Source organism: Molossus molossus, unplaced genomic scaffold, assembly GCF_014108415.1.
Source record: "Molossus molossus isolate mMolMol1 unplaced genomic scaffold, mMolMol1.p scaffold_m16_p_22, whole genome shotgun sequence".
Classification (NCBI taxonomy): Eukaryota; Metazoa; Chordata; class Mammalia; order Chiroptera; family Molossidae; genus Molossus; species Molossus molossus.
The window spans coordinates 20,774,566-20,797,761 of record NW_023425358.1 but is presented as its reverse complement, the minus strand read 5'-3'; the positions used below and the strand labels follow the sequence as shown (position 1 = coordinate 20,797,761).

Below are 23,196 nucleotides of genomic sequence, written 5' to 3'. Positions count from 1 at the left end.
GAGTCTGAATGTTTTAAAAGAACAGTATGTATCTTTCCAAAAAAGATTCATGAAAAGACTTGATGGTGTCAATAAGTTAGTGAAAAGCCCAGCATTCTTCAGAGCAGAAGAGCCACAAGGTACCAGACTATGTTCCCCCTGCTTTGAGTGTGGATAGGGTGCAGGTTGCCAAGAGACAGGTCTTACGACATTGATTTCACAAGGGTCCAAGAGGTTTATTAGACACAAAACACAAAGTGATTAATGATGATAACAAGTATATTCTATCAGACACATGCCAATCGGCACTATGACACTATCCTGCACAACATCCCTGGGTTCACATTTCCTAATGGGCTGCCAGAAGAAATGAATCCTCAAAAATCAAGACTTGAACACAAAGGAATTCCAGAGATCACTGGGGAAGAGAGTGACATAGGAAGCCCTCTCGTACCAATGTGGGAAGGGGGTAGGGAGAGGAAACTGCAGGACAATTTAAATTTCCAAACTAAGAGGGAAACAAATATACAAGGCAAGGTCTCCTGGGCATGGGGCAAGGGGTGAGACAGGACAGGCAAAACAGCAGTGGCTGGAACCTGACAGCAGGTTTCTCTCTTCTATTTCTTCCTCCCGCCTCTCTCCTTGAGAGCCAGGTGGATGACTGCACCATTGGCCATGTTGTAGTAAGCCAGTGAATTGGAATCCTTGATGAAGATGCCCTGGAAAACAAACAGTGTGCCTTAGAACAGGGCAATCTGGCCTTAAGCACACTGAGCAGCCTCACTCCCAATGTGTGTTCACACTCTGAACTTAGTGAACACAGGCACCTGAAGGAAGGCCAAGTGCAAGGGGGGAGATGCAGGCATAGAGCAGGATTGAAGGTCTCTGGTTCCTCCCAGAATGCTTTGCTTTCCCTTCCTTCCTACCAAGCCAAACTCTTCCCTTTGGTCAATTCTCCAAGAAGCTGGCCCTGACCAACCCTATGGAATTTTAAATCACAAGATCTTCAGAGATCAAGTAGTCCAACAGCCTCATTTACAGAGCAGGAAACTGAGGCCAAGTGGGGATTTGTCAAAGTCCAAAGTGGGTAAACATAGCAACCCCGTGAGACCTGGTGGGGACCAGACCTAGCTGGACTATAACTTCTGTGTCCATGCACAAAGCCAGACTACTAGAAAAGATACTAACTGGGATGGCTCCACCATTGGACCAGAAATCCACTATATCACTCCCAAGACTTATCTCCAGATGTCCACCCTAGTCATTGAGGCAGAGGGTTTTCTGGACTCCACACAAGACCAAATTGTGACCCCACTAGAGCCCCACCTTGTCAGGCTAACCTGCTCCAGTAATCCCAGGTAGCATCACTACTTCTAGGATGGACTCAGATGGCCTCATCCAGGTTATCTCCCTGCTCTTTTGGTTCCACCGGGGATTTAGTTTCTGGGACCCAAGGAGTAGGACCAGACACCTGACTTACCTCATACTGCAGCTTCTGTTTTCCTGCAGGCATGCCTGTGGCTTCGTGAATTTTCACCTTAATAACAGAGACCTGTGGGACCAAGGAGAGGACATTCACCCCCTTGCTAAGGTCAGCTGAAAAAAACTGCCCTCTGACCCCTTGATTCCCCTGCAGCAACTCATACCTGGTCTGTGAGTGGGAGGGTGAAGACAAGCACCTGTCCATTCAATTTCCATTCTGTCTTATCCTGCATGTTGGGCACTTGGACCTTGATGGACACTGGACCCTGGAAAACACGAGGTGGCCATTATGCCTGGGATCCCTGAGCCAATCAGGAACTACGCTCTCCTATTCTTGGGCTGTTCTAGACAATGTCACCTCTCTATCTGGGTTCTGCACTTTGACCCTTGATGCCATTTGTGACATGGCACAAGATTTGGTTTCTCTTCTTTAAAACAATCACTACCCTGCCTCCTCGTGAGTGTGGAGCTGAAGCAGTGACATGAAAATGCTCTGCAAACCCTAAGAATCAACACAGGGGGAAAGAATATGAACTGTGAAATCAGAAGACCTGGGTTCCCAACTCAGCTTCCCTGCTAACTAGGTCTCTTTGAGCCTCAATGCCATGTCTACAAGGCAGCTGATCACTACTACTGCATGGTACTGTTGTAGTCACTAAATGGACAAGTGCCTGTATATGTAGTTTTACCCTGGCACTTGAGTACTCATGAAATGGGAACCACTATCAGAAGAAGAAAAAAAATTTGGTCGAATGCATTAGGGGAGTGGGGCTGGAACTGTTCCTGCCTCCTCACTGGAGCCTAACAGCTTTCCTAGGGACAGGCAGTGCCAAGATTCCCACCTCCCCGTTTCTAGTACCCCAATAGAATCCCCACAATAGGTAGATCTCCTAAAGGCTGAAACTGGAGAAGGCCACAAAGAAATTAAGAACTGTACCCAAGATTTCCTATAGGGCAACAATTTTCAACCAGTGTGCTGCAAGAATTTTTAAAACATGTAATACCTGACTAGTTAGGGGCACTAATCTATTTTTCCCTTAAATTGTCAAATAAGAAAATGACAACAGCCAACACAACAATAGCTGTCTAGTATGAATGAAATAAAAATTATACCTATTTTTTTGTCAGATTGGCAAAAAATATGTGCATTTTTTGGTGTCCCGCAGAATTTTAGTAATGAGTTTGTGTGTGCCATGAGATGAAAAAGGTTGAAATTGCTGCTCTAGGGTCAAGGGTCCCTTTCACACGAGTCCCACTGCCTGTGCAGCTGGGTCTCCCTGCTAGCCTCTATATAGTTCATACTGAGGAACCACCAATGTTGTCTGCTCCTCCAACTGCAGACCCCACATCTAGTATGTGTTCAGAAGCCCTCGTAGGACTCACTGGCTGACCTAGGCCCTGGAAGCCAAAACTGTGTTTGATTAGGGTGGGACTAGACTCCCCAGCTAGATGCTCCAGGCCACAGGCAGCACTCTAGGATCACATACTTTGTTTCTGCGAAGGAACTCCTCCTCAGGCATGAGGCTATCCTCTGTCTTCAGTTTCTTGGAGGCAGGTTCATCTTCCATGGGAGGTGGAGGGTGGACAGGGGGCATTGGGGCTGGAGCTGGGACAGGTGCCACAGGTGGAGCGGGCACAAAGGCTGGAAAGACATGAATAAGCAGCTGTGTAAGTGAGGAAAGGGGCCCAGGACTCAGGGCTGGTGAGAAATTAAGAGGGAAGATTGCAAAGGTTTCCTGTTTCTCCCAGTCAGAGGTGTGAAAGGCCACTCCTTGCCAAGTCTGACATCCAGCCATTTCCCTGGCAAGGGTACCTGGGAAGCTGCCCACATTGGGCAGCAGGGGGCTAGAAACGGAGCAGGGCTGATGGATAGAGCGGGTACCTGCCAACAGTAATCCCTGTCAGGCTTTTCGGCTGCCTAGGGCCCGACTCTTCTGAGTGCACAAACCCCAGCTCTGCCACATCGGACTATCACCCTCAAGAGTCACACTCCATAGCTCTCTTCTAGGCTAGACCCCCGGCTGGAACAGCTAGCAACCCCATCAGCCACTGCTCTGCTCAGTGCTTTGGCTATAGTCCTGACCAAATAGCCTGGAAAGCAACATGGGAAACACTGACCTGTTGGCACAATCATGGGGGGTGGGCGGGGTGCCATGATAGGAGGGGCTGAAGGAGGCATTGGCACCACATTGATCCTGGGCGCATGGATGATAGGCGGCATGGGAGCAATCACGGAGCCTGGGGGCAGTCGGACCACTGAAGCCATTGGGGGCCGGGGCATGACAGGTACTGCAGACACAACTGTGGTACGGACAGGAGGTGGCATCTGTGAGGGAGAAGGGACCCAAAGATCATAGAAAGCCAAGGCTGGACTCACAGCTGGCAACTGGTCATCTGCAGACTTTAAAGGATGAAGCTGGACATTTCCAACTTAGCCCGCTGGGGCTAAGAGATTACAGCTTCACCCCAGGCTCTGACAGGAACTTCACCAAGAGAGGCCCAAGGGTGACACTCTTTTCTCTTTGGACTCAACCAGCCGCTTGTGGCAGACACAGTGAGCCACTTAAGAGGCTGACCTTGATTTAGCTTCCTGGAGATGAGCCAGCAATCCTGAAAGACCCATTAAGCCCTGCAGCCCCTCTCTGCCCAAGCCTGCTTTATACTTCTGTCACTAGCCTCCCTCCCTGTTCTAATCCTCCCACACAGACAGAAGGTCAGGCTAGAGGTTCTCACTTCCAATTAAAGGGTTCTCTCTCAGCACTTGTGCCCTGCTATGAGGCAGTTCCCTTCTCAGCCAATAGTATCCAACCCCAAGAACCACACTCTAATAGATCAGTGACAAGATGGCTGGTTGGCTTACTGCTGGTGGCCGGGGCACTGAGGTGATGGGTGGGACTGAGCTGGGTATATTGGTGGCTGAAGATGGAGGTGGTGGCTGCTGGGGGATTTCATTGGGCTTGCTGGGGCCAATCTTCTCTTTGGTATCATCTTCTGGTACCAGGCCCTTAGCCTTGTGGATGGCCTCAATCTGCTCCTGGAGGGTGATATTGGCCTGGGCAGCCTGCTGGGTTCGAGCCATACTACCCGAGTGGCCATCCCAGGTCACCTGCAAGGGAAAACAACACCACAGCTTGTCAGGGCTCCTAGAATTGAACCCAATGTGGGAGTCTGAGGGCAGGGAAGGCTCTAGGATATATCCAAACTGCACCTTTTCCTCTGGCTTCTGGATCTCCTCCTCGCCAATCTTCTTACCAATGGCTGTTTCCTCTACACCGAAGATGTCAGTACGCCGCTCGGCCAATTGTTTCAAGCTGCTCTCGATATCCAGACCTTGATACAGTCAGAGTGGAGATGGTATAGAAAGGGAATCTAAATCAGGTGCCCTTCTAACAAGGCAGCAGCTCTGCTATTGCAGGGTGGAAGCTGGTCCCATGGGACAAGGCTGACTCTGAGTCCCAACCCAGCATGTCTGTCCTCTAAGCCTGGGGAAGGCTGCCCAATCAGCACTAAAGAAGCCTATAAACCAGAGCTTGTCCAACTCCTTGACTTATAAAAAAGACAAATGACAGGACAGGATCACATGAATAGCAAGTAACAGAGTCAGGAATAAAAGGCTGGTCTCCTCCCTCTGGGACAGTTTCCTCCCTATTGCTGCTTCTCACACAGCAGTCACAGGAGCACCATGTTGTCTCATTTCCAGGTGCTCAGGGTTCTCCAGCCATCAGAGCCCTCATTCTAAGACAGCCCAGCCCTGGCTGGTCTGGCTCAGCAGTTGGAGCATTGGCCTGCGGACCAGAGAGTCCCAGGTTCGGTTCCTGCTAGGAGCACTTACCAAACAAACAAACAAACAAACAAACAAACAAATAAAGGAACCCTGCTGTGAGTTGTGTTTTTTTTTAAAGCCCAAAAAATGAGCACCCCTCCCAGCTATAGTCAGATCTGGCTCTGGGATGTCAATGGGCACATGCCATCCTCATAATGTGCCTGTCTTGGAGGAGTCCTATAGTCATTCTGGAAAATGGGGAGTTCTTCTGTAGCATCACAGGCTGTACCTAATCCGGAAAGCTTTTGTTGAGCTCAACTGTTGCTTTCTATGTTTCTTTAAAGCAAGTTAACTGTAGTTTAGAGATTCCCACGGGTCAAAGTGAGTCAGGGCTGAGTCAGAGAAGGGGTGTAGACTGGGTGGGGGAACCCCTACCTTACCTGGGGCATACACCTCATCATCGCTCTGCTTCTCACGGATGGAGCGATCTCTCTGCTCTAGCCAGCGGGGGTCGAGAAGCCCGATGCGCATGTGTTCCTGCATTTTGCTGGCAGGGATCTTCTCCCCCGTGATGGGGGACACAAGGTACTCATCTGGAGCAGGGGCCGGAGGCAGGGGCTTGGATGCTAAAAAGAAACAGATGCTTGAGTAAGAACACTGGGTGGCAGCCTGGGTGAAGAGGGTATTATTGCATTCATACAGCCTTCATTCAAGACACATCCATTCAGTGCCACATTGTACCTGGTGCTGTGCAAGTTGACAGGACACTAGAAATGACTATCATTCCCTATTACCCACTGCGAGGCCCAGATCAGAGAGGCTATCAATGCCTTTAACAAGACACCTCAAGCCATTCTAGAAACAGAGAGGTCTGAGCAGCATATGAGAGCAGAAAAGCAAGCTCTACCTTTGGGGTCGTAGTCCTTCCGGACAATGACCTGGTCTGGAGTCGGGGGCAGAGGTGGCGGCATGGGTGTCTCTGGGGGTGGGGGCACTTTCTGCCCTTCTTCTTCATCATCCGAACCCTGAAAAGCAAAGCAATGGCAGGATTCAAAGAGGGGCCAAGAAACCATCTCTCTGCAGCTGACCCCTGGTGGCTCTCAGGGTGGCAAGTTGCCTAGGCCCGTCAACCAGTGTCCATGTGCTAAGCCTCCCTGGGCAGCCGAAGTCAGCCGGCAGACAGCCAAGCTGCTTCCTCACAGCATGAATGGGAATTCTGGGGGCCATGGTGCTAACATTCTGCCCAGGCATTTCCAGCAGCTGGCACCAGGCAGTCCCAGGAGGCCAAGGGCACTTAACATGCCAGAGAGGGGTGCGGGGAGCAAGTTGGTGCGCGATGGTTGCTGTTCATAGAGTAATGCTGGGAGGGAGAGAAAAAGTCAATTCCCACAGACACAGAGGCCTTTCTTCTCAGGCTGCACACAAATTCTTTCCAAAGGAAGGAAAATAGCTTGGCTCTGGAGCCTCTATGCCTGCTTGGAAGGCCTGGCTCAAAGAGAGTAGAGATGGCTGAAAGGAAGCACAGGCTACACTCAGAAAAGCCTGGGAACTGCAGATCATTTGGGCCTAAGCTCAAACACATCAAAGCTTGAGGTGTAGAGGATTTCCTAACTGAGAGCTCACATGGGGTGGTGAGGAACAGGGCCTCTGGGCAAAGTGGGAAGGTCACAGAACAGGGCTGGCACAGCTTTCGAATCTTTGCTTGTGAATAAATCTTTGTTGCCCAAGCTGGAAAGAAGCTCTATGCTGCCTGGATTTGGGCAGCTGCTCAGTCAGGATGCCTTATTCAGGACCCATGCCTCCCTTCAAGGTTCACAAGGGAGCTGGGTCTCTGACTCTGGTAGAAAGCACTCCCATATCCTTGGGCTCCAGGGGAAAAGGTCATCCCACAGGCCTTCTCAGGGGCATACCTCATCCATGTCTTGCACTTGGGTATCCTGGTCCAGCTGTGAAGGAGGCTCCTCTGCCTTCTCCTGTTTCTCGTCCTCTTCATCAGACTCAACCTCCATCTCGACCTCCTCACTCTCCCCAAACTTCTCATAACGCTCCTGAATGAGGATTCGAGCCCCCAGCTCCTCCGGGGTGGTAGGGGGAGGGAAGTTCCCTGGATGAGAGTAAGCCAGAGTCAAAGGGAGGCCTCCACAAATGATCCTTATCAAAGGCCCACCTATCTACTCTCTCCACACCGTGAGCTCTCCAAAAGCTAGGGCTGTCTGATTTCTCTCCTATCTCCAGAGGCTCACCCAGAGTCTGCTACAATAAGTATTTGTTGAATTAAGTATAATTGGGACAATGTGGTAGAATTGAAGTACTCTAGGAGCAGAATTGAAACAGACACTGATAAAGTCCTCTAAGGAATTCTGTTGTTCTCTGGGAACACCTGTATGAGCTCTCCTAGGATGGCTCTGAGCTCCTGGCTTCCCCATCAGAAGCCAGACTTAACTCCTCACAGACCTACCTTGTTCATTGGGTTGGAAGTCCACAGTTTCCACCACCACAAAATCATGCCAGTCAATCTGCGCATAGGCCACCCGCTCCTTCTCCTTCTCCTCCTCTTCCTTCTTCCTCTCACGCTCCTGGAACTTGGCCCACTCCACTCGGTAACACACCTGAAGAGACAGGAAACAGCAAGGCGCTAAGCTGAATCAGGGTCTGCTCCTGATGATGTCACCTCCAAGGCCTTTAACAAAGCCAGCATCTCCTTCAGAACAGGAAGGAGGTTGCTCTGCCTACAAAGAGAAAACTTCATGGAGCAAATTATGATATTTGTATCTAGTTTCAGCTAGGCCCTGAGTTTAGACAGGATGAAAAATTTAAATGCCAAGAAATGTTCTGCCTGGGCCCCAAGACCAGCCACTTGTTATAACCCTCAGAGTTTTCTCCTTGAGTTAGCAAAGAGCTGTGTTTAGAAAGTAGCTAACTACCACCCAGGGAGTCTGCGTGACAACCAGGAGCCCACAAGAGAAGTGGCAGTCTGAGAGCCTGAGAAATAAGACTCCATGCGGCCATCCAAAACAGCCAGCACCAATATGCCTTCTATTCCCAACTCTGAAAACCTGGGGCTACAGAAAGAATTGTCACTGGAGAACCTGTTCAGGAGTCAGCTTCTAGTGAGGGCAGAAAAGAGGGAGATCTAGTGAAGCTGAGAGCAGAGCAGAAAGTTGGAGAGCAGAGAATCCAGATTTCTTTGGCTTTTGTAGCCATAAGGCCTTTCTTTCCACCACTCCTGTGCCTGAGACATAACAAGGCACTACCTCAGAGATTATTTACAAATGTGAAACAGAACCCACACATTGTAACTTCCGCATCAGTAACTGGTTATGATAAAATGAGTTTACCTGGTCCAAAACTTCTCGGGGGTTCTCAGCCTCTTTCTTGAGCTTTGTAAATAATCCTTTGGGTGGAATTAAGATCTGAAACACAAAAGAGTTATTATAGCAACTGTCAGTGCAGCACAACATGGGACAAAGAGACAGCTTTCCTGTGGAAAGGTGCAGAAGGGAGAGTATGGGATTCTGGGTACCAATCCCAGCTCCACTTGGCTGTGTGCCTTTGGGCAAGTTATTTAACTTTTGTGACTTGGTTTACCCCTATAAAATGGTGAAACCACCTCTTAAGTTGGCATTATCAAGATGCTGTAAGAATCAGCAGAATTATGCAAGACCAAGAGATCACCCAGTATGCGATGGGTGTTTTCAGGGTATGGATCTGCTCCTATCCTTTTTTTTTTTTTTTTTTTTTTATCCTCACCTGAGGATATTTTTCCATATTTTGTACAGATAGAGTGGGAGGGAGAGAGAGGAAGGGAGAGAGAGAGAGAAACATCGATGTGAAAGGACACATCGAGTGGCTGCCACCCGCACGACCAACCAGGGCCGGGGACAAACTGCAACCGAAGTACGTGCCCTTAGCGGGAACCGAACCCGGGTCTCTCCAGACCGCAGGCCGACGCTCTAACCGCTGAGCCAAACCGGCCAGGGCTGCTCCTATCCTTTTTTGTTTGTTTGTCTGTTTGTTTATTAATCCTCACCTGAGGGTATTTCTCCATTAATTCTCAGAGTGAAATGGGGGGGTGGGGCATCGAAGTGAGGGAGATACATTGATTGGTTGCCTCTCGCACAACCCCGACTGGGGCTGGGGATCGAACATGAGACTCCTCGGTCCCCGGGCAACACTCTAACCACTGAGCCAAACCAGCTAGGGCTGCTCCTATCCTTTTGCACATGTTACCAGGCCTTCCCTGACTATGCCACTTAAGACTGCAGCCCACTGGCCCACTTCCCTACATTTCCATCCCCTTTCTTTTTCTCCGTAATAATCACCACCTGACATACACTGTGATTGCACTTGCTTGTCACTAGACCAGAAACCACGAAGACAGAAATTTCTTTTATTCACTATTGTATCTGCAGCATGTGGAATAGAGTCTGACACCTGAAGTGTACTTGCTGAAAGAGCAAACGCTGGTTTTTTTTAAAACAGCCAGTCATTCCAACTGCCCTGTTATCAATTATTGCTGGCAAAGTGGCTTAGCCTCACTCTATCCTCTCTGTACCTCTACCCCATGAATCAATCTGCTCCTAGAGTCCCCATGGCTAGAGACAGACACCAGTGCCCTCAAATTAGAGTACTAAATGTCAACACCCAAATTCTAACGGAAAAGTAACAGAACAAAAAGAAATCTGGGGACCTTTAACCCAGGAAGAAGTCCACAAGAAGTTAGCCCGAGATTCCGCTTAAAATTGATACTATGTAATTACAGCAACCCTCTGGCCTTGGACCCTCAATGATTGTTATTTTTAGCTGCTGGCTTCTGGATTTGGTCATTTTCTAAAAACACACATTTTAATAATTCTTTCTACTTACATACTTAGAGTTAAGGGAAATTATGATTTCTTTCAAATCAAACCTAAAAACAAAAAAAGTTTTTAATGATTTTGAGACGAAGGGAGAAGGAGAGAGAGTGAGAAACTGGCAGCCTCCTGCATGCCCCCCACTGGGGATTGAGCCTGAAACCTCGGTATGTGCCCTGACCAGGAATCAAACCAGCAACCTTGTTACATGCACTGATGCTCAACCACTGAGCCACACCAGCGGGGCTCAAGTCAGATCTTTAAAATATTATTTCTAGATATCCAGACCATGCCACTAAAAGAAATATAATCTCTGCTACATGTGTAGCAAGAAAAACATACCACAGGAAAATCTGTAGAAGTATACTTTGCAATAAATTAACAATATGATCATTTTAAATACCAGTACTGACTTGCCCAGATTTTTTACTGTAACAATGTAGTATAATTAAGGTAATTAAGGTCTTAGGGTCTGGAGTAAAAATGCGAGAGCTCTACGACCTAGTGGCTGTGTGATCCTGGCCAAGTTAATGTCTCTGTGCCTCAGTTTCCTCTTCTGTAAAATGAATATAACAGTGCTACCTTATAGGTTATTGGGGATCAAATGAGAAGATGCTGCATGTGTAAATACTCAAATACTGTTAAACTGTTCCCCAATGCTGCCCTGGCCGATGTGGCTCAGCGGCTGGAGTGTCGGCCTGCAGACCAGAGTCCCGGGTTCGGTTCTCGCTAGGGGCAACATGTACCAAAAAAAAAAAATTGTTGTCCAATGCCTATTTAAGTATGTCTAATTCAAGTTCTTTTTAGGATAAAAAAACAATAGATTTTAGATTCAAATGTTGCATTAAATCTCACTATAGTGCCCAGCCACTGTGGCTCAGTGGACTGAGTGTCATCCCATGAACTGAGAGGTCCCAGTTCGATTCCTGGTCAGGGCATATGCCCGGATTGGGGGCTCAATCCCTAGTAGGGGACGTGCAGAAGGCAGCTGACCAGTGTTTCTCTCTTACACTGATGTTTCTCTCTCTAAAATATCAATAAAAACATATTTAAAAAATAAGTCTCAATGTAGCTACTTATTAGCTGAGAGGGCATGAGTAAGTGACTTCACCTCTTTAAGCCTATTCCTGCTTTTGAAAAATAAAGGGGGGGGGGGGAAGTCATTGGCTCCTGTAAGGATTAAATTAGGAAACAGGAAACTATTATTAAGGGCTTGCTTCTTTCTCAGGCCCTATGCTAGGCACCTGAAAATTTAAATGTACTTAATAACAGCTAGCACTACTTGACCTTGTCACATAGTGGACACCCACCTAATGGCAGTTATCAATCACGCACTTCGTTTCTCTTTAGAAATAACAATGTGGCATTTAAAAGGAAAAACTGAAGCCCTGGCCAGTTTGGCTCAGCGGTTAGAGCGTCGGCCTGCGGTCCGGAGAGACCCGGGTTCGGTTCCCGCTAAGGGCACGTACTTCGGTTGCAGTTTGTCCCCGGCCCTGGTTGGTCGTGCGGGTGGCCGCCACTCGATGTGTCCCTTCACATCGATATTTCTCTCTTTCTCTCCCTTCCTCTCTCTCCCTCCCACTCTATCTGTACAAAAAATGGAAAAATATCCTCGGGTGAGGATTAAAAAAAATAAAATAAAAAAAATAAAAGGAAAAACTGAATAGAAATCAAGATTTCACACTGAAGTGAAATTTTAACATACACCCAGGGGCCTTAGGGAGGAACACTGTTCTTGTAGACAGTGAATAGATAGAATGCTTAAGGTAAAATGCCCTAACCAGGTACCTTGGTATACTGTTCCACCAGCTTCGTGAAGTAGTTGAAGAGGCTGTGCTGTGGGCGAAGGAAGTCAAATTGGTAGTTGCGCTGCTCTTTCTGCATCAGCTGGGTCAGAAACTGGCGCCCATTCCTGGCGACAAATTGAGCTGTCAGCTTCACCACATCCAGGTCAAAGGCTGAGATGGAGGGGGGGTCTGCAATGAACTCAAACTCAGGAGGGGGCTCTTTGGGTACGATGGTCTCTTGGATCACCTGGGCTTGGACCTACGACACAGAAGTTGTGTAAGGCAAGAAGTATAGGAGTAGACTGACTGGCTCCAGAGAGGGGCTCTATGCTTCTGTTAATGATCTGTACATCAATGGCACACAATGTGAGAGAATGCTAACTCATAAGAGCAGCAATTTCTTGACCAACTGTAGTCTCAACAACCTGAAAGGCTTCCAGAGAGATTTATGCCCTTCTATATCTCTGCTGCCCCCTTGAAACTGAAGGCTAAAACTGGGTAGGAGACCTAATAGAAACATGACTTATAAATCCCAAACAAGGGCAAGAGAGGATGCAGTAGGCTGCTGTGTGTGCAGAGGACCCCACTGGATGAAGGACTTCCACATTTGTTACCTCATGTGGCCTCCACACGAACCATGAGGTGAAGATAACAAGCACCACGAATCCTTTTTATAGATGAGGAAATTGAAGGTGCCTGAGTACTTTAGGAGTACTAAATTGCAATGTAAGGTCTCAGAACCTACATCAACCTTTCCTTCCCACTGTAAAACAAGGAGTGGCCTTTGTCACCATGGTTCAGGAGAAGAGCAAAGAAAAGGGACCAGTCTAGGCTTACACACAAAGCAGAATGTGCCAGCCCTTCCTGTCTTCATTGACAACCCTAAACATCCCTAGTTCCGAGCCTAGTGCTAAGGAGTGTATTGGGGAAGGCCAGATGAAGGGACCCTGGGAAAGTAAGACAGAATGATGGTACAAGAAAGGACACACAAGCCTTTGACAAGACAAAGAGAAGGGGCTGAGCATGGACTTTTAAGTCCTGACTCTGTGGCCTTAGGTAAATCACACTTCCCTGAGCCTCAGATCTCTCATCTGTAAAATGATCACTATGCTGGCCGCCTCATGCAATCCCTGTGAGGTGCCAATGAGACAAGGCCCCTAAAGCACTGAGCACAGAGCTTGACAAGCTGTGATAAAGAAATGCCAACTGTCAGCAGGACTTTGCTATCTGAGCCTCAGTATCTGCCTCTGTAAGATGGGGATAAAAATCTCACGTCTCTCCCGGGGTGGCTGTGTGTTTTGAACTGCAGAGTTCATTATTCTCCCCTCCCTCCCTCTCAGGCCTGGGGAAGTGAGGAGAGGGACTGGCTCCAACCTTCTGTGGCAGCTGCTGCTGGGTGGCTTGTTGCTGCTGCTGCATGACCTTGGGGATGGCAGCTGAGGGCTCCTGAGCTTTCCCCTCCTTGAACTCGCTGACCTTGTGGCGGTAGTAAGCATGGTAAGGGTCATTGGGGTTCAGAAAGTTGAACTTGGGGTTGTTGATCTCGTTCTGTCTTATCCTAGCTTCAAATTCAGGTCCATTTCTAGAAAGAGAAAAAAAGAATTAAGAACACAACCTTTGCAACTGCTGAGATCCAGAACACTGCCCACTCAAGCCACCTTCCTGCCTCACCCATTACTCAAACTAGTCCATCTCTCAGCACAGCAGAGGTCTTTCTCGATACTCCTGCCATCAGCACCCAGTGACCTCTGCCTCCTTCAGCCTGACCCAGGCCTCCACTACCACATGGTCTCCCAGACTTCATAATTTCTATGGGTCCTCTGCTAGTCCTGCCATTTCCAAAACCCATTTGGACTATCGCTTTTTTTTTTTTTTTAAATAAGATGCATTTACTTTAAAAAATATACTTATACTGGCCGGTGTGGCTCAGTGGTTGAGCATCGACCCATGCACCAAGAGGTCGCCGGTTCGACTCCTAGTCAAGGCACATGCCCAGATTGTGGGCCTGATCCCCATTGGGGGGCATGCAGGAGGTGGCCAATCGATGTTCTCTTTCGTCGCTGTTTCTCTCTCTCTCCCTTTCTCTCTAAAAATCAATAACAAAAAATAAATAAAAATGTACTTACAAATAAAAATCAGTACGTATTTACTAATGAAAGGCAAATTTAAAATACAATGAAAACAAAGTAATAATATTGTTAAAGTTTAGCTCCAAGTTTGCTGTGACTGAGGCCAGTTTTTAGTTAAAAAGGGGGATTATAGCCCAGCCGCTGTGGCTCAGTGGATTGAAGGTCAGTCCCATGCACCAAGAGGTCACGGGTTCAATTCCCAGTCAGGGCACACACCCGGGTTGCAGGTTCCATCCCCAGTAGGGGGTATGCAGGAGGTAGCCAATTGATGTCTCTCTCTCTCCTTCTCCTTTTCTCTCTCTCTCTCTAAAATCAATAAAAACACGCCCTGGCCAGTTTGGCTCAGCGGTTAGAGCGTCGGCCTGCGGTCCGGAGAGACCCGGGTTCGGTTCCCGCTAAGGGCACGTACTTCGGTTGCAGTTTGTCCCCGGCCCTGGTTGGTCGTGCGGGTGGCAGCCACTCGATGTGTCCCTTCACGTCGATGTTTCTCACTCTCTCTCCCTTCCTCTCTCTCCCTCCCATTCTATCTGTGCAAAAAAATGGAAAAATATCCTCAGGTGAGGGTAAAAAAAATATTAAAAAAAATAATAAAAAAATAAAATCAATAAAAACATATTCTAAAAAATGTTTAAAAAGGGGGGGGGGGTGGATTATGGAGTGCTGGAGAGGTGTTAAAGATATACTAGCACCAAACTGAAACTGTCCTTTGGGTAACGAGCATTAAAAAAGACATGAAAATGTACCCAATTAGATTTATGCTCTAAGTACTGCCTAAAATCACCTCATTTACTACAGGGTGAGGCCCAGACAGGAAACACTCTCCAAGGACACAAACCTGTGCTGCTATGTAAGGCACATTCAAATGACAGGGAAGCAGTGAGATCCGCAGGAAGGTTTCCCATCTCTCCGTACCTGGGACAGTTTCCCACATACATGCCATGTCCCCAGTTTGCATGCCTTTAAAAACCTCAGAATAATGAAAAAAATATCTCTCACACTGCTTAGGAAATGCTGTTTTTTTTGAGTCCCAATAGAAATATTTCAAGGTGTCACACATACATGGGTGGGGCAAAAGTAGCTTTATAATGGTTTGTATGAAAGATAATACAATAATTAATAAATAAAAAAATTAATTCACATACAACTGTAAACCTACCTTTGCCCCACCCTGTATATAACACCTATGTCAGTCAGAAAGTGCACTAACAAAAATATAAGATATGGACATGTTCAAGTTTTGGGTTCACTAAGTTACCAAACTTCTCTTTGACTTGATTTCCCATGTGTGAAATGTGGCTAACACTACCTTCGCTATCTTGAAGTATTAAAAACAAATTAGTAGCCCTGGACAGTTTGGCTCAGCAGTTACAGCACCGGCCTGCAGTCCCGAGAGACCTGGGTTCGGTTCCCACTAAGGGCATGTACCTCGGCTGAAGTTTGTCCTCAGCCTGGTTGGTCGTGCGGGTGGCAGCCACTCGATGTATCCCTTTCACGTCCATGTTTCTTTCTTTCTCTCTCTCTCTCTCTGTCTCTCTCTCTCTCTGTCTCTCTCTCTCTCTCTCTCTCCCCCTCTCCCTCTCACTCTACCTGAACAAAAAATGGAAAAATGTCCTCGGGTGAGGATTAAAAAAAAAAAAGAACAAATTAGTTAAGGAGATGCTAAAGTCTTCTTGAAGCACACAGTGCTTGCAAATGCAAGGGCTGCCACTCCTATAACAGTTAGAAGAGCTGTTCCATAAACATCAGAGAAGATCTGGGTATTAGCAGATGACTGTAGGGCTTCTTCCACTGCTCCTCCAGCCAGAACCCAGCACTCAGAGATGCCCCGAACACACCAGGGGACAGCTCCAGGGGCTGGTGGGCAGCCAGATTGCTCCACTCTCTTGACTTCCACACCCTGGCCCTATCAGTTGAAGATGGGGGGTAGACAGGAAGCAGGCAATGCTATACTCCAGATTAGCCACTAAAACAATCTGTGCCATGGTGGTGGTCAATACTCAGGTTAGCTCCTCCATAAGTTCTGGTCACACTCTATAGTGCGACTAACACCATGAGGTCTCAATTTGACAGTGAATTAGTCAACTAGAATCTCATGCTTGAGGAAGATGCATCTGTCCCACTCCTTAAATAATGCAAACTACACACAAGGAGGAGAGTGAATGCACACTTAAATACTGCTAAAAACTCAGCGAACCACATCCAGCAAATTTGTCTCCTCTATCACTGCCTCTGAAGCCATAACTTCACATCTGGGAATAATCTGAAAGATTAAAACAATGAAAAAACAGCTATGTTCATTCCCAGCTTTTTTGCTGCTTTAAATTCGTTTTAATGTTAATTTCAGAATTGTATTATATCGTACAGGGAATAGATTTCAACAGACAAAGATAAGATTCTGACTCCACCCAGCTGGTGGGACTTTTAAGGGTCATTTCTACTTTAGTTCCTTAACAGGAAAATGCAGAGAAGGGAAGACCTAACCTACAGAGAAAAAAAAAAAACTTCTGAAAAACCATATTGGTTGGTGATTATTACTGTATGCTCCAGCAGTCAATACATGTGAACCCAGCAGAAATGAAACAGAGGGTCCTGCATGTTTGCTTTATTCCAGACTGAGATGCTGGTCTGTCCCTTCACTGCAATGTGAACAAAAGCAAGTTCAGAGATTTTAGAAAGGATTACAAGGCAATCATCTTAGTCAAAAACAGATCTAGAGATGTGGATGTATAGATTTATTTTTACTTATTCTAATCTGAGGACATTTTTGCATTTATCTTCAGATAGAGCGGGAGGGAGAAAGGAAGGGGGAGAGAGACAGAGAAACATCGATGTGAGAGAGAGAGACATTGACTGGCTGCCACCCACATGACCCCAAACAAGGCCAGGGACAAACCGCAACCGAGGTACATGCCCTTAGTAGGAACCAAACCCAAGTCTCTCTGGTCCATGGGCCGACGCTCTAACTGCTGAGCCAAACGGGCCAGGGCTATAGATTTATTTTTAAGGGAACTTGGATAAACTCTTATTTCTGTGGCAGAAGAGGCTGGCACAAAATTATTGGAAAGCTACTTGACAAAATGTTTAGGAAATCTTTAAACATCCTCTTTCAGCCAGTAATGTACCACACAATTTTCTTCTACAGAAACAATCTAAAAGGGAAATAAAATGCTCAGACACCTCCCCACAGCTTCACTTGCCAAACTGAAATGTTGGGAACAACTTTGAAGAAAAGAGAGAAGACAGCCAAGTCAAGGAAGGCCTGCTGCTTCAACATGGTGCAGCCTCTCCAGAGAGGACCAAGCAGCATCAGAAGCAACATGGGAAAATGCTTCTAATACAGCATAAAAGCAAAAAAGCAGGATGTGAAAGTTCTCTCTGCTAGTATTACAAGGATCTAAAAAAGGATGCCAAGGGCCAGGAGGAAACAGGAAAAAGTGAAAACAGTTGGCAGAAACTATTCTGGTAGTGAGATTGTGTCAATTCTTCCTCCAACACCCCTTTCCTACTTGTTTTTAAAATACTGGGGGGGGCATAACTGTTGCTATGAAACATTAATCATAAATACAACACCTGCTGCCCTGAATCTGATATGGCCTGATAATGCCCAATCAAGCACAATTTAACCCAATACCCAGATTAATCAAAGCCCCTGAAACGTGATTAAGACAAATCTGCATGGCAACTGACAGGGTAAAAGACATTAACCAGAGTAACCTCTATGTTTCATTTTATTAAGAGGAATACATCTATTAAATGATGTATTGTGATGGGGACGCTGTCTTAGGGGTCAAGGAGTGGCCCCCTGGAGAGCAAATGCCCTGACTGAGGGCAGCAGTCTGCTCAGAGCCAGCTACTGCTTCCATGCAAGGAGTTGTCCAGTTTATCAAGAGGGGCCAGAAATCCAGATTTAGTGTGCAATCTTTTTTAAAAAAGGCAACTAATTTGAGTTAAAAATTTTTTTTGTAAAGACAAACAGAAGATTTGTAGGCTGGATGTGGCCTGCTGGCTGCCAAATGAATATTTTAAATACCCTAAACTAGGGGATGTGTTGACCTTTGGAGTCAAGTGGCCTTCAAGAAGATTCCATTTGCAGACATGTGAGTGTATAAGTATGATGGGGAGGGCCAAGAGGAACTCAGACAGACTTCCATGCCATCTGAGAAGATAGCTAACACCTGCATGATGTACCTAAACTATGTTCAGTCCCATTATCCACTCCTGCCTCAAAACCCTGAGGTGGCAAGTTCTTTCCTTTTGCAAATGGATCATCTGAGGCTCTGAGGAATGCAGTTGTTGCACAATGGGAATGGTCAGCCCCCTTTTTTATCTTCCTCAGGCCAGAGGCTCAGAGATACATACACCAACCGTGACAAAGCAGCTTTCCATGTATTTCCTCAGGCCTGTTTTGGAAGTACAAGTTCCTGGAGACTCTGGGGCTGGTGTGACTTGCACTGTGCCACTGCCATGCTGTGTTAGAGATGCCAGTCCTGACCACTGCCTACTTCATTGCCGTGCTGAGGTTTTAGATGAGCCAATGGGCCTACACTGACAATGCTTCTCTATAGGGATCAAACCTGTGGTCTCAGTGTCCCTGAGGTGAACTAATTGCTCAGATGACTTATACGTTCAAAGGTGCATTAACCATTAATGCCACTACAGTCCCATCCTGATAAAACCTCTCTCTCTCTCTTTTTTTAATCCTCACCTGAGGACATTTTTCCATTTTTTGTTCAGGTAGAGTGGGAAGGAGAGAGAGGAAGAGAGAGAGAGAGAAACATCGATGTGAAAGGGACACATCGAGTGGCTGCCACTCACACGACCAACTGGGGCCGGGGACAAACTGCACCGAGGTACGTGCCCTTAGCAGGAACCAAACCCGGGCCTCTCTGGACTGTAGGCCAACGCTCTAACCGCCGAGCCAAACCGGCCGGGGCGATAAAACCTCCCTAAAACTTGCACAGAATCGGGAGCTCTTGATGCTAAAATCTACCTGTAAGCCACAAAAGCAGAAGTAGCTACGTTACCTGGCCACAAAGCTGGCAGTCTTGTCAACAATATTCCTGACCTCTGGAGGAGGGTAAATAATCCCCACCACTGGCTTAGAAGGGGTAGAATCCTCCTTCGAAGATGCATCTTCTTCTGTGGGCTGTGAAAAAAGAAAATAGTCTTGAAGTTCTGGCTTGGAGCTGGACACCCAACCCCCTCCCAGGTTAAACCCTTCTAGGATATGATTGAGAGCATCAAACTCTCTTCCCCAGACCTCCTTTGGCTTAGAACCCACTGTTCCAGAGAGTGGTTTTCTTTTTAATCCTCACCCAAGGACATTTTTTCATTTATCTTCAGATAGAGAAGGAGGGAGAGAGGAAGAGAGAGAAACATCGATGTGAGAGAGACACATCGAGTGGCTGCCAGTCACATGACCCCAACCAGGGCCAGGGACAAACTACAACCGAGGTATATGCCCTTAGCGGGAACCGAACCCGGGAATCCCTGGTCCGTGGGCCAATGCTCTAACCGCTGAACCAAACCCGCCAGGGCAAGAGTGGTTTTCTTAATTATACTATGTTTGCAAAGGACCCTCCTGGGTAGTTAAAAAAAAAAAGCAGCTTTTCTGGCTCCACCAGCTAGACTGTGTCAGTGACACCAAGGATCTGCATTTTTACTAAAAGCTCAGGTGATTCAGATGCAGAGGGTCTCTGACCACATTCTGAGAAGCCATATTCCAGAACACAGAAGGCCCTCACACCAAGGGATGTGCCTGGTATGGGATATTTAGTGACTGTTTGCCAAAACAACAACAGAAACTCCTGCCAGGCCGGTGTGGTTCAGTGGTTGAGCATGACCCATGCACCAAGAGGTCACCAGTTTGATTCCCAGTCAGGGCACATGCCCAGGTTGTGGGCCAAATCCCCAGTGGGGGGCAGGCAGGAGGCGGCCAATGATGTTCTCTTTCATCAATGTTTCTATTTCTCTCTCCTTCTCCCTTCTTCTAATATCAATAAAGAAAAAAAAATTAAAACACACACACAAAAAACGGGAACTCCTGAGGGCAGCACCTTCTGCCTTAAGTGCATTTTCCCTCTGCATCCATCCCATAGTCTTAACCATCATACAATGCTCAAATATTTTGTGAAACTGCATTGAAATATTCAACATTAATTGTCCTAAGTTCTAATATTCTTTCCTCACCAGTCTTTCTTTAGTAAACAAAGAGTCAAGCCTCTCATCTTAGAAAAATAAAGCTTCTCCCTTGCCCTTATGTTCCTTTCGGCTACTACCTCCCCACCCCACCCCCTATGCTAGCTAAACATCCTGAGTTCTTTCAGCCTTGCCATTCCCACTTCCTCACCTCCCATTTGGTCCCCATCCATTCCAAGTGCTTTTGCCAAAGTCAAAAACAACCGCCTGCAGCCAAGTACAGCAGTTACCTGGCTGTGTGATCAATTACTCTCCTTCACAAAACTCTCCACTGCTCAATTTCCAGACCCTGTCTCACCTATCTTTCCTTCTTGCTCACCAATCCATCCAAGTTTCCTTCCAGGTTTGTTTCACCTCCTGCCCTATAATGTTAGGCACTCCAAAATTCTGTTCTTGGTTCTCTTCACAGTATTCTCACTGTCCTCACAACCACATCCTCCATTTCCTCTACCACCTCTAGCCTAAATAATTCCATTCAAATTGATGTCTCAGATCACTCTATATGCCAGAACTTTAGATCAGTTGATACCTAGGCACTTTTGTCATCTCTAACCTCTTACCTCATGACTGGTCAAACCTGGCCAGAAACTTGGACCTCCTCCTTCCTCAGACTCCAAACTTATTAACAACAATAACAGAGTAGGTGCCATACACTTTTCTAAGCACTTTAAATATATTAACCTTTATCACTTTTATGAGTCCTATGAAGTACTTTAATTATCCCCATTTTACAGATGACAAAACAAAGGAACAGAGAGCTTAACTGGCCCAAATGGCAGCAGAACCAGATTTCTAACATCACTCTGGCAAAAGAACCTGTATTATCGGTCATTTTGTGACATAAGCTTGTCATAAAACTTTCTGTTCTCTCCCTCCCCCCAAATCTAGCCAGGCCCTCAGGATCATTTTTCTTTTTTTAAAGATATTTAAAATTGATTTTTAGAGAGAGAGAAATGGAGGAATGAAAACAACAACACATCGATCAGCTGCCTCCTGCACGCCCCCTGCCAGGGATTGAGCCCTCAAACCGGCAACTTTTTGGTGCATGGGACTATGCCCAATCAACTAAGCCACACCAGCCAGGGCAAGCCCTCAGCATCTTTTGAATAAAATGACTAATCCTCCATTCTTGTAGCACTTCTCCATATCACTGCCTACTTAACTGAATTTCAGAAACACAAAATATGTCATTATCCTGCTTAGAATCCTTCCCTTTCCCTCCAGTCTACTAGGAAAAGTTCAAGTCCTTGGAATCGCATCTCCTGCAACTACTTTCCCAACACTATGCTTCAACCACACTTATTTTACACTTAACCAGAGGTACCATCTGATTCCTATCTTGGTGCTTTTCCACTTATTATCTGGTATTACCTTGTTTACTTTTCCCCTCGTGACTGGGAAAATACTGGGGCACAGAGGCAATTAAATATTTATGGAGCCCTGGCCTGTTTGGCTCAGCGGTTAGAGTGGCGACCTGCAGTCCAGAGAGACCCAGGTTCGGTTCCCGCTAAGGGCACGTACCTTGGTTGCAGTTCATCCCTGGCCCTTGTTGGGGTCATGTGGGTGGCAGCCAGCTGATGTGTCTCTCACATGGATGTTTCTCTCTCTCTTCCTTCCCCTCTCCCTCCAGCTCTATCTGAAGATGCAAAAATGTCCCCGGGTGAGGATAAAAAAATATATATTTGTGGAAAGGGCATGGAGTTCTTCTGTCATGTTCCCCATTGTATTCTGAACCCAAAGCAGTGGTCAGCATACAATATATGCTCAATGTTTGCTGAATGAATAAAGAATACTATCTCCTTCCCCAAAATCTACCTGGGTAATTCCTATCCATTTGTCTAAAAGCAATTTACCTCTCATTCCTTTGGATTTAACCTACCTTAATGCCCCCTCCACCAGCAATGTTGATTAGACTGTTTCCTAATACTTCTTTTACAGAGCAAATCGTACCATACTGCAATGTATTAATGTATGTCTTTCCCTCTCAGCTGGTTGAGATCTTTTTTCAAGGACTGGTTGGAAATGTATTATTTACAGTGATGGGCAATACACATCTGTTGAATATTCATATGTACCTCTCTCCTTACTCTTCTATGGGCTAACTCTCTCTAAGGCAGCAGTTGAGCCTCATTCATTCCAGTAACATGGGAGCCTGGCCCAGTGTCTGGCTTAGACCAAACATCCAGTAGTAGCATAAGAATTAACATTCAAAGCTGTAACCCTGCAGGCTGGGAAATTAGGGATTACTGGGCAAAAGCTGAAGGCTGGTGGGCCAAATTGCTACAGATGGGCTGGATGAATGTTTCCCAAACTTTAATGAATCACCTTTGGATCTTGTTAAAATGCAGATTTCGATTTCAAAGACCTGGGGGAGGGGGGGGCGGCTCTGTACTTTTTTTTACTTTTACATTTTATTTTTCAATTACAGTTTGCATTCAATATTATTTTGTATTAGTTTCAGATGTACAGCACTGCAGCTAAATAATCATATACTTTACAAGCTGTTCCCCCATATTTCCACCTGGCACCATACATAGTTACTACATTATTGACCATATTTCTTGTGCTGTACTTTACAGAGACTTTGCATTTCTAATAAACTCCCAAGTGATACTGATGCTGCTGGTGCGCAACCATGCTTTGGAAAACCATGGTTGCAGAAAGCTCCGTTCGCTACCAGAAGGCAACGCGCTGCCTCCTGGGACTTGCAGTCCCTCCAAGCCCTCCTAAGCCGCCGTTTTCTTCCTGCAAGTGAGGCGCGTATAGGCCTAGGCTCGGGCTGCCGGTCGGGTGGGGGGAAGCACGGTACCTGTTTGGGCTCGGTGGCCAGGGGGGGCGGCGGAGGCACCGCCTGCACAGGTCCCGCCGGCATGACCGCGACGCTCAGGGCTGCCAGTCCGCCTCGGTGTAGGTGAGCAGTGCTGCGTCAAAGCGGTTTTCCCACAGCGGAGATACAAGAAGTTCATAAGATGGCGGCAGCCGAGCAAGTCGTCACCGAGGAGGCG

The 23,196-nt window shown here is 46.8% G+C and overlaps 1 protein-coding gene across 1 annotated transcript; it reads right to left on the bottom strand.

Annotated features, from left to right (window-relative positions):
* Positions 1–191: 191 nt before the first annotated feature.
* On the bottom strand, positions 192–23,180 carry SF3A1 (splicing factor 3a subunit 1). The gene is made up of 16 exons (XM_036276905.1): positions 23,001–23,180; positions 19,018–19,139; positions 13,239–13,446; positions 11,866–12,123; positions 8,563–8,637; positions 7,683–7,833; positions 7,135–7,328; positions 6,132–6,249; positions 5,665–5,850; positions 4,670–4,791; positions 4,322–4,567; positions 3,580–3,787; positions 2,949–3,103; positions 1,626–1,727; positions 1,460–1,531; positions 192–698 (listed from the first exon to the last, which is right to left on the bottom strand). The coding sequence occupies exons 1-16, from the start codon at positions 23,061–23,063 to the stop codon at positions 597–599; spliced, it is 2,382 nt and encodes a 793-aa protein (XP_036132798.1). The 5' UTR covers positions 23,064–23,180; the 3' UTR covers positions 192–596.
* Positions 23,181–23,196: the final 16 nt, after the last annotated feature.